The following is a 12,322-nucleotide window of genomic DNA, read 5'->3' on the forward strand; positions in this document are numbered from 1 at the left end:
TAGTAGCTTATTTATCCTTGTCAAGCTGATCTGCTTAGCTCTGAATCCTGGGAAGAGTTTAGACCTTTAGGTCAGATGATATATTAGCTTCAAACTGACAGAGGTGTAAGTAGCGCTGATGGTGATCAGTGGTGAGGATATGGGTAAGTGATGGAAGCGTTCTGAGGGATGATGGCAGTCACCTTGACGCTTTGCACCTTGCTCAGCTCAATCGGGATGTCATCCAGCTCATCCTTCTGTGGGGAGGACACACAGTGACTTTAAATACTTTACTAGGAGATAAAAGAATCACAAAGAATCAGAAACTGATTTCAAAGTGCTTTAATTCATCTGTAACGATCAAACACATCCTGCTAGTAAGAGGTGATTCGCGAGGTTGCCGGTAGGTAGAAGTGGCCAGCTCTCCTCCTGCAACAGAAAGCACTGGAATTTCTACAGTCCTCCCACTCCTCAGTCCCCTCCTTTCTGTATTTTACCCACCTACCGTAAGGGCCATTTGAATTGTATGAGCTGGTAAGTTTGTGTGCATATTGCAACACAGCCATGTCTTCTTACCCCCATATTTGGTTAAGCGGTTACAACCACTTAACCAAATATGGGTGCAGACTCATGGCAAGTTACCACATCCTTTCTTTAGTGTGTGTGTGTGTGTGTGTGTGAGAGAGAGCTGAAAAGCTATTGGGGTCGACATGTTCACAGGCTGTGTTTTCTGCTGGGGATTCAAACAGACATTTGATTGATCTGAGCCATACGGAGGAATTTAAAATCAACTAAATCTGGAAAAAAGTTCACATCTGACCTCAGAATCAGCAGATTTTAAACATTGCATTAGGTTTACTCTATTTCAAGAAGCCATGTATCTTCATGCTATAAATATCTAGTACATAGGTGTAGTGTTAAGTTAAGAAGGCAGCCACGTGACATGTTTTTCCAGATTAGGAAATACTGCTGCCTGTGAGCTGTAAGCATGAATGAAACTTACTTCACAATTTTTTTCTCTGTATCAGCAGAAATGTCGTTGTTGCAAAATTGAGGCTGTACCTAATTTTTACCTACATTTTCATCTCGCAGCTGTTTTTGGAGGTATATAGACATGTTAATTTGTGCAACAACGTCAGCTTTCACATGATCAGTCTGGCTTACAGAGAGACTCGGGATCAGTGGATGATCAGAGTACCAGGTGACACATGAGGAACTGGAGGTTCTGTTCTAAAAGGTTGATGTGGACTTCATATAAAACACGACTGATGAATTTTGGCTGCAGAAAAGACGGCAAAAGGTAAACTGGATGAAGTGTGAGATACACGAACCTATGTGCTTAACCTCCACACATCCCAGCTGTTGGGCCATGAATGCATTTTAGGATGTGACAGAGTATGCACACTTCAAATCCACTACAACCAGTTTCTTCCTTCCGGCTGCTTCCTTTTCGTTGCCACAGATTTCCTGATGCAATTTATGCCTTCACCCCAGTTTCAAAATAGGGGTTTTTCACGTGTCAACCACTACACTGTGGAGCCACAGACTCACACATAACCTATATGTAAAAATGTTGGGGGGGTTTCTTGTTCCTTTTACTTGTGCACCAGAGTACGATGCATGTCTGACAGTCAAAGCTGCCTGATCGTTCAGTACGAAGGAAATATTTTTTGGTTCTCGTCAGGAAAAAACGTCTTTCACAACATGCCAACCACCTCCAGAACCTGCTGGCAGAGACAGACAGGGCTCTGAGAACAAAGACACAAAACCTTCCCAATCTGCGGTGGCTGCAAAACAGCAGACTCCATTACCATCTGGATCCGAGCACAAAGACTTTTGTTTAAAGTTAGGGAAAAAACAAAAAGAAGCAGGAGAGAGATGAATATTCCCCTGTTTCCATAAACTCCTCTATGCTGTCCTCTAATTTGGAGAGCTGCTATTTTAGACACAACACTGACTAAAGTCCAGATGACACTCGATCCCTATAACAGTTTCTCCTGTGCAGATGACTGCCATAAACTGTGTTTGATAAAGCAAGGAGGGAGAGATCACGTTTACTCAGATGAGAGTCAGTATTTCATGTTCAAGGCTCTTTCTCCTTGAGCTACTTGTGCATAACCATTTCTGCAAGTAAGTCATGTTTTTGTAGCATCACACTTTGTCTTTGCGAGTCCCGCCCCTCCCCCAAGAGTCCTTAGCAGGGCCAAGATTTGTTATAGCTGGATTCATCAGATGCTCCTGCTGAGGTGCCATTTCCACTGTTTCATACAGTTTCATCATGATTTAAATCACACGAGACATAGTAAGATTACTGACAGCTTTATAAGCGAGAGGACGGGACCATGCGTAGGTGTATGTTTATGTGTTAGGGTTCATTTTCAGTGTCTACCTACCGATTTGCCTCTCCGGAAAAGGAGCTGATTTCCCGCCAAGGTGAAGTAGCGGGTTTTCCAGCGCTTAATGAACTTCCAGCGAACCTGTTTCTCTTTCAGCTTCCCCTCGATCAAAGGCTGTCCCTCCTGGTTTACGACTATAGATAGCACACAAACACATGACAAACGTAAAGGAAAGAATGAAAAAAATTAATTAATTAATTAACAAGATATTATACTTATTATACTTTGCAATTAACCTAACATGTCGGTCACTCTGATGTCCTCACAAGCTGGTAAAGCAGAATCAATGCTTCAATCAGGTAAAAAAAAAAAAGCACCAAGTTCGTGACCTATGCTGTCAGCAGGTAAGAGATGTTAGAGAAAGCTTGTCCGTCTAATAAGTCATGCAGAGGTCGGTATGGGTTACCAGCCAGCTGCTACAGCTGATGGAGTCCACACATTCAAGCTAAAATCCAACTGATTTCTTTCTTTCTGTTTCTGTCTCCATCTTCTATGACTCTCAAGTACTGTGCAAAAGGATTTGGGTGTGCAAACATACATGGAATTGCATTATATAAGGCATAAACACAGTGTACAATTCTAACAAGCTTAAAAGTCAATATTTGATGTGACTTCAGCAAAGTCTGAACTCTCTTAGGTGTGGTTTCTTGTAAGCAGTCTTCACGAATAGTTCTTTAGACTTCTTGAAGGAAATTCAAAGCTTTTCTTTAGACGCTGGCTGCTTTTTGTTCTGTTAAGATGGTCCCACACTGCTTCAACAATGTTGAGGTCCGGGCTCTGGGGAGGCCTGTTTATGACTGATCGTGTTTTTCTATTAAGGTATGTTTTTATCACATTGTCAGTACGTTTGGGATCATTATCATGCTGAAAAATGAAGCTGTTACCAATCAAACATTTTCTAGATGGTATTAGACAGTGGATCAGAATCTGATGGTGCTTTTCAGCATTCTTAATTTCAAGAGTTTTGACACGATCCCAAACACCACTGGCTGAAATGCAGCCGCAAACCATGATAGAGCCTCCACCATGCATTTTAATCACGAGTTCAGCTTCCCACTATTAAATGAGCATTATAATAGTGCAACAGGAAGTGCTCCCGAATCAAGTGCCTTCAAATACCAATCACAACCGTTCCCTGCATCGTGCAGCTTTCCTGCAGGTTTCCAGGAAGTTAAATTGGAACTGACACATAACGGATATTGTGTTGCTGTGAGAAAATGACCTGGCAGGTTAAAGACCGTTTCAATCCCAACCTGACTAAATCAGACATCAGTGTCATAATGCACTGCATAATGTCTCGAAGTGTTCGCGCCTGCAGCGCATGTGTGCAAACAGTTCCTGTGTACTCTAAGCGCTCCGTGGGCATGTTTTGGCATGTTCAGGTTTGGCGCCAGTTTAGAGAGAAAGAGGAGCGAACAGAGCAGCCCTTTGTATCCGCCATATCGTGGTTAAAAACAGATTAGGCAATCTGATCAGTGTTTGGAGTGTGGCCTCCATGCTGAGCAGATGACTCCCAAAGGGGTTTGAAACCAAACCAAACACACCACGAAAGGTCATGGCAACCCCAAATCAGAAGAGAGGAGAGCAGAAAGAGGGGCTTCTTTGCTGCTTTTCTGTTTCCACATTATTTCCTTTCCTTTTATGGACAACAGAGAAACCAAAGACAGCATTTTAAACACATTATTTCAGGCGTGATAACTTTTTACTGGTATTTAATAGTATGTTTTGACAATTTATAAACAAAATAATGAAAATGATTTATGACAGCACAACAATATAGAAACACATTGTTACGCAGGGCTGTGGAACACCGATTACTGCAGTCCTGCCACTGTGGGCAACTAGGCTGAGTGCTTCATCTAACAAACATTTTGATTTTTAAAAAGTCCTTTGATGCATAAATCCTCGTGTCTCATCACTTCGCTTTGATGTAGACACCTGGAATGGTAACCTTTGTTGTCCGCCCCAGGCGTGCGCAGTGGCTTTCAGTCTTTCATCGGAGACACGCTGATGTCAAACGAGCAAAGACACAGCTAATAAAACACACACACACATACACTAAATCATAAGCAAATACAAAAGGTCCACAGTAATGTGCAGAAACAGGAAGGTTTTGCATGGAGCTGTTGTTTAGTTTGCTTTCCATGTGTGGTCAGATCACCCATTTTAGTGCCAAACCTGACAAGACCCCCTCTGCATATGGCTCTTGATCAATGACTGCAATGTTATGGGAGTGACAGGATTTCAAAAATGGGAAATGAGTCATGTCTCCAACCCAAATGATTTCCAGAAACATCTCCTACAAACAACCCTAATTTCTCCCTCGGGCCTAGACATATATATTAAAAGAAACCCTCTACAAGCTCTGGAGTTAGCTTTTATAACGTGTAACTGCTTGATACTTTGATGGTTTGCTGTTCTTGGCTTCACGACCACACGATCAACTCAATATTAGGTGTGAGTAGAGCAGGGACACGTATCCTGAACACAAACGCAAAATCTCAAATTACTCACTGTGATGTTAGCAATTCAGTCTCCATGTAAGTGACCCTATTAGAAGGCTTTAAATTATTATATATTATTACTAACTTATTGTATAATAATTTAAAGCTGTATCACCAACCACAAATGTCTTCTTATGGTTTAAATATAATTTCCATGGAAAATGATATCACTAGTGGTTCCTGGAAATTCGAGCAAGGGTGAGTTAAAAAAAAAAAAAAGAGAGAAAAGAAAACAACAACAATGGTGCAAGTAGAGACAAAACTTTCAGCACGTTCTATTCTCGTGAAGCAACCAGGCATTACACAAACTGTAAACACAGAGGTGGTTACAGAGTCCAGAGACAAACGCTACGTGGCACACAGAGAAAAATAAAGATTTCACAGGACTCAGTGCGGTCAAGTGAAAAATGTCCTGTGATTCGGTAGCTTGTAGAACCACTTTTAGCAACGATGACTTGAGTAATCGTTTTCTGTAAGAGTTTATCGGTCTCTTGCATTGTTGTGGAGCAATTTTGTCCAGCTTCTCTTTACAGCGTCGCTTCAGTTTATTGAAGTCTGGGTGCATTGGTTTATGCGCAGCTCTCTTACTGGAGCTTTATATTTTGGTGTTAAATCTAGATTATACCCCAAATCCCCCTACAATGTGACCTGGACCATAATCTGACGTGCACCTGCCTACAGATGTATCTACATGTCATGTGGACATTGCAATTCCTCTTTTCAGTACCATCGATTCCTCCCTTGCATTTCCAGCTACATTTTCGCCACAGTTTTTGAATGGATCGGTAGAAGAAGAAGAATCATTTAGTCAAAATGAGGACTATTCCTAAGGTCATGTCTCCAGGCCATGTCCCATGATTTTCTTACATCTCAGGGATGTAAGAAAATCCCTGGAAAAGATGCACAAAGAAGTGGATTTTTTATTTATTTATTTTTTAAAAGTCAACAACAAAGCTGAGCCCAGCATTTGTATTTGTTTCTATCGGTCATGGTCATGTCAGTCGTGATCATTAACATGTAAAATGCAAGCATGAATGCTAGCAGTGATGGCACCTTGGTGGCAGTTATGAATAGGTTAATGCACAGACTCACTGCAGAAGTTCGATTCAGCTATTATCCGGTTGTTCAGTCTGACGTCACTAGCCATGTCTGGGCCTAAACTCCGCTGCAGGTCCATATATCAAGCGATCACTGTGGCATTACTGAGAGTTGAAAAACTGTCTAAAGTCTTTCATCTTTAATAAAATGATCAGCGTTCTGCTCTACCAGGTGTAACAATTGAGTTTAACATCCAGGCATCCATGAAAACGGAATTTATGACATTTAACGGAGTTAGAAGTTAGCAGGGAGTTAGCTCGCTAGCTTCTATCTAAATACAATATAGCATGTCCTGACTGCGGGGTTTTGGAAACAAATTAAAACGTACAGCTCTGTTATCACTTCCAGCATAAATGAAGGCAGAAAACTAAACAGCAGTGAGGTTTGTAGGGTTACTGAAGTTTGGCTAGCTGGTATATAATGATGTGCTACGTGACCGCTAGCGACACAGCTATGTTAGCATAATATAAGCAAGCTAACTTTTTTTCCACTCGATAAAAGTTAATGTGAGTGTTCTCTGTGGTCAGGAACAAATGTAATCGCATGGCAGGATGCTGTAAAAGGACCAAATTTCAGCCAGGAGAACAACTGAGATAATCCATCCACAATACGAGGTTAGTCATTCATATACTGCTGCATGGGCTGGGCTGTAGTTACATCATAAGGTTTTAAAAATTGAGCTTAAATAAATCATTAGTGGTAATAAAAGCCAAGGGAGGTCAACAATGATCACCGACTGTTTTAGGAGATTTTTGAGATTAAATAGAAGAAAATACATAACATTAAACATGTTAACAACACAAAAGCCATATTAAACGCAGACTACTTTAGGCCCGGAAGTAGGATTCGTCACATCATCAGTTAACGACCGGATTGTCCCAGTCGGGTTGACGTCTGCACATTGACTTGATTCTTTTCTTTCTCAGTCATTCTGTTGTAGATTTGCTGACGTCCTTGGAATCACTGCATGATTGCATGACGCATCAAAGCTTTATCTGTCAGACAGATGGCCTCACATTTGAGTTTAGAATACTTTGGTACACAGAGGAGTTCGTGGTCGATTCAATGACAGCAAGGTGCCCGGGTCCTGTGGCTACAGAACATCATCACCTCTCCACCACAGTGTATGACAGTTGTTGTGAGGTTTTTGTGCTGACATGATGTGTTTGGTTTTTCCAAACATGTTGCTGTGTGTAACTGTCAAACATCTCCACTTTGATCTTATCTGTCTAAAGAACTGTGGTCCAGAAGTCTCCCAGCCTCTTAATGATACTGTCATGAACTTTAATATTTAACAGTGAACTGAGGCCTGTAGAGTCTGAGATGTAGCTCTTGGGTTTTTGCAGTTTTTCTGATCACTGTATGGTCGAATTTTACCTTTTTAAATTCCTGTGGAAGCAGTAAGTGTGTACTTAGTTATTCACAGGACTGCATATAACATAATGTAGTATATACATGCACCACTAGCACCGTTTCCAAATCAGGCTTCACCAAACCTAATGCCATACCCTACCTACAAGTGTCCTGTTACACATAGATCGTACTTCATTTTGTTCTGATGTGCCATTGTCATTGATTCTGCTGCCAAATCCAATTGATGGTTTCAAAACTGCTTCCAGAAAAAATCTCAGTGACTGACTCAACCTTTACTGGAAACCTTAGGGACAACATTAAAAAAGAGCAAGATTAAATTCCAAAAATAATAATAATAATGGATTGGATTTATAAAGCGCTTTTCAAGGCACCCAAAGCGCTTTACAATACCACTATTCATTCACTCTCACATTCACACACTGGTGGAGGCAAGCTACGGTTGTAGCCACAGCTGCCCTGGGGCAGACTGACAGAAGCGAGGCTGCCATATCGCGCCATCGGCCCCTCTGGCCAACACCAGTAGGCGGTAGGGTAAAGTGTCTTGCCCAAGGACACAACGACCACGACAGAGAGCCCGGGGATCGAACCGGCGACCTTCCGGTTACAGATACGCTTCCCAACCCCCTGAGCCACGGTCGCCAAAAATATATCCTTATGTAGTAAAGTTTTAAATAAGAGAAGAAATATAAGCTGGAAAGTGTTGCAGTAGAGCTGCATAAATGATGCCACACATGTACAAAGGCCATGACAGCCACATATGTATTAGCTAACATGCTTCCCTAATCTCGCCCTATGATGTCACCAGAACCTCCAGTTGCACCCTTGAGAAATGCTGCCTTGATTTGACAAACTTTCACTAAGCCTCAAAATTCCATTTATAGCAATGACACTCAAAATTTCACAGTGTGATGAACGTCTCTCTTTTCCAGAAAATGAGATGAAAATTTCTGTCTTCGCTGATTGAATGTGGGAGGATGACACTTAGATGGGGCTTTCCATATTTTTGAAAGAAGTCGATTTGTCTTCCCGAGATTACCAAATGTGCTCAAATCCACACGTGGAGAGAAAACTGATGTAATCACCATATATTTTTATTCCCCTTTCTCTTCTGCTGCTTGCCAGTTAAGTGAGTGCAACAGCATGTTGTCCAAGTGAAAATACTGAACAGCCCAGGGAGCGCAGGATAAGAGGACACACTTGGTATGTGCCGTATTCAGGCATGTCCACACATACACGCACACACACTGAACTGGTCATTAACGCACACTTCAAAGACATTCCAGTAGTTGAACTCAACAGTATATCATAAAGTATTATGGAGTTGTACCAACCACGGGCTGCACTCCATAATAAGTTGAAGTGAAAAGCGCTTTTCCTTTTTAGCTTTAAAAAATGAAACAAGTTCTCTCTCTCTCTGTGTGTGTGTGTGTGTGTGTGTGTGTGTGTGTGTGTGTGTGTGTGTGTGTGTGTGTGTAACCTCTGGCCAAGTCAGCAAGTTCTTTTAATTAATTAATTTTTTAATCATTGTAGCACAACCATATAAAGTATTATAAAGTCAAATCTTGGCTGGGTGCCGCTTGCTATATGAACAGCATGCATACATGTAAATATGTGAACGGACATGTGGAAAAAAAAAGCCATCTAAAAGTAAAATATTCCAGTTTTTTCAGGGAGATGAGTTGAGTGTATTTCTGTCATTTACTGTAACTTCAGCTAAAAAACTGGACAGCTTTCAGTTGGACAACTAAGTTCCCAGGGGATGGTTCTGAGTTTCCGTCTTGGCCTTGAATACGTTATTGCAGTCTTGTTTTATGACCACGTTCCTTTACGTGAAAACATGTTCATGTGCCATGAACTGTACTGCCATGACTAAAGCCGCGAAATACATTTCCTGTAAATCCAGTCTGGCTGCATAAATGCAATCATTTCCAGTACAGAACAAGTGCAATAAATCTTGCATTTGTTCCATACTGAATGAAGCAATTCAGGTCATTTTCTGCTAAAATGACCTGAATTGGGCAACAGTTTGGCTTTTCAAAAAAACTATTTCAGTAGCTACATATTACAACCCATATTGAAAAAAATGGTAACACTGCATTAAGTATAAACAACAGAATACAAGAATTTCTTAATTACTTCATTACTAAAAATTCTATATTTACCTAAAAATTAGAGAATAAATATCAAAAAAGCCACTTTGAATTTGTTGCCAGCGACATGCTTTGAACATACTGAAGCACATGGCATGCAACGTGGACATCTATGAAGGCACCATCATTGGTGAATGATATGATGCATACAGGTTTAGGAGCGGGAAATTCTGCCAATCAGATTGCACCTTCTTTTGGGAATTCCTTTCCGAATTCTGCAAGACAGATCAAAACTCCATGCTTTGTGTATTCCAACAACAGTGCTCTGGATTAAAAGATTTGTGGTATTAAACTGGAAAAGAAATATAAGGCAAAGAATGTCCTAAATCAGCGGTCCCCAACCCCCAGGCCTCGGACCGGTACCAGTCCGAGGCTCAAAACTCAAAATGAGGATCTAGTTTTGTTTTGTTTTTAATGCTATTCTCATTATACATGCTCCCCCTAGGCTTAATTTAAAAAATATAAGATTTCTCGTCACATCTATGCCGACGATATAAAAATATATTTTCAGTTAGATCATGACGACATTGCTCCGTCGTTGCACTGCTTCCTCGAGTGCATGGGAGAAGTCAGAGAATGGCTTTCGGGCAACTCCCTTATCCTGAATGAAAAGAAAACGGAAATTGTGGTGTTTGGCAACCATATCCCCCGGGGCCTATTAGCTGATACCCTTGGTTCCTTTGCCACTTCTCTCTCTGACTCGGTTGTTTTAAATTTAACAAACAAGTGTCCTCAGTAATCAGTAATGTACATGTTCTGATTTTTATCTGTTGTGTGTTTTAATCAGAGCCAGGTGCCATAATAATGTGCTGGGTTAACTGAACTGTTTAAATACAAAAGAGTCATTTGGGCAGATTTGTACTCATCAGGTAGATGTAATACCGCTTTGACAACAAACTAAATTATCTGAAATAAATGCAAGGTGCAAAAAATCTGTAAAGGTGGTGTCTATCATCCATCCATCCATCCTCTTCCGCTTATCCTTTTCAGGATCTCAAGGGTGCTGGAGCCTATCCCAGCTGTCTTAGGGCGAGAAGCAGAGCTCCCCCTGGACAGGTCGCCAATCTGCCGCAGGGCTTGGTGTCAATCATTTTATTTAAAAAATGTACTTGTATTCAACGTAATATACTCTTTCTAAAAGGACTGTTAGAAAACAAAAACTATAACATCTGTCCAAGTCTGATCAAGACAGCCATGCATAGAAGAAACATGTATATATATACACAGTATGGTGTAGTCCAAAAGTCTTGTTATACACCTCACTTCTTTATATTTTGTCAGGGGAATGTGACACAGGTGCAGCGATTTATTGAATCATGTGCAAATATTCATCAAAATACAGACTGAAAGACAAAAAACAGAGTCCATACAATTCAAACAGGACTGAAAGTATGTATGACCACCTTTACTCTTCAACACAGTCTGAATATTTCTTTAAGCAGTCTTCAGGAATATTTCTCCAGGCTCCTTGAAGGACATTCAAAGCTCTTCTCTGGATGTTGGCTGCATTTATGTTCTCTGTCGACATGAGATTAATGTGCATGCTACAGTAATGTTGAGGTCCAGACTCTGGGAGGCCGATCCATGACTGATAAGTGCCATTGTGTGTTTTCAACTCAATTCAATTCATATAGTGCCAATAGTCACCTCAAGGTCCTTTATATTGGAACATAAAGACCCTACAATCATATAAAGATATGCTTTTACTGCATTGGCAGTGCATTTGGGATCACTGTTGTGCTGGAAAATGAAGCTGTTAGATATCAGATGTTTTCCAGCTGGTATCGTATGGTGGATCAAAATCTGATGGTACTTTTCTGCATTCATAATTCTATCAGTTTCGATAAGATATCGATGAGGATTTGAACCAAGAATTTTAAATCTGGATTCATCAGACTTGCTGCTACTGATTTTCAGTCCAGTTCTTGTCTAATTTGCTGTACTTCAGACTTTTCTCCCTTTTTCCTCACAGCCACCCTGCCACTGAGTCCAATTCTGGTGGTCTTTGTTGGATTTTTCCCCCTATTTCTTAAGGACATAAAGACATTTAACAGTATCTTAATATCTTATGGACACTTAAGTAGGGATGGGTATCGTTTAGGTTTTATCCGATACCGGTGCCAAATCGGTACTTTTGAAACAGTGCCGGTGCTCAAACGGTGCTCGAACCGGTGCTTAAAGAATGGAGAACACAAAATTGGTCCAAAAACCTCTCATGTTCAGCTGGTTTTTTGTAAAAAGATAACAATGTTAGCCTTTTCTGCAGCTATGGGGCATATATGGCATCACTCTTGGCTGGAAGCAGTGCTTAAACAATGGAAAAAACACAAACTTTGTCCAAAAACCTCTCATGTTTAGCTGTTTCCCTCTTTTTCTTTGGTCATTTTAGCCTTTTTGGCCAGGGTGAAGGGAGCATCTGCCATCAAACAAGAGGACAGCCGCATGTAGCTATGATGATGTTTGCTAGTTCACCTTACATGCATTAATGTAATAACATGGTTAGCCTACTCAACGTAAATTACACACGAACAACATTAAGCTACTCACGCAGAGAAGAACAGCTGCTGCTGCGATCATCATCCGTCATCATTTCTGCTACACTGGCAGGGCTAGGGGCCAGGACTCTCCTCTTCGGGTTTTTGGGGATGTTGCTAACTCCGGGTCCGATAACAGGCAACCCACCCGCAGTAGATGTGCTCGATGTGAGGTCTCACAGCAAGCTATCAAATACGGCGCATTTCTCGGCTTTTAAAAAAACGCTATGCGTCACCAGGTGTTTCATCGGATTTGAGGTGTTGCCTCCTTTGACAGTATCACAGTA

General features: G+C 41.0%; 1 protein-coding gene across 5 annotated transcripts in view; it reads right to left on the minus strand.

Moving 5' to 3' along the window:
- veph1 (ventricular zone expressed PH domain-containing 1) overlaps positions 1-12,322 on the minus strand; it is a 91,001-nt gene that overhangs the window by 5,479 nt on the left and 73,200 nt on the right. For all 5 annotated transcript variants that reach the window (XR_014270617.1, XM_082501780.1, XM_082501778.1 and 2 more), the window contains 2 exons: positions 2,373-2,509; positions 183-236 (listed from right to left, as the gene is read on the minus strand). Coding sequence is in view for 4 of the 5 variants with exons in the window: in XM_082501780.1 (XP_082357906.1) it covers positions 183-236; positions 2,373-2,509 (191 nt within the window). In the remaining variant the exon portion in view is untranslated. The remainder of the gene's footprint in view (positions 1-182; positions 237-2,372; positions 2,510-12,322) is intronic.

Source organism: Aulonocara stuartgranti (genome assembly GCF_965226115.1).
Source record: "Aulonocara stuartgranti genome assembly, chromosome: 14".
NCBI lineage: Eukaryota > Metazoa > Chordata > Actinopteri > Cichliformes > Cichlidae > Aulonocara > Aulonocara stuartgranti.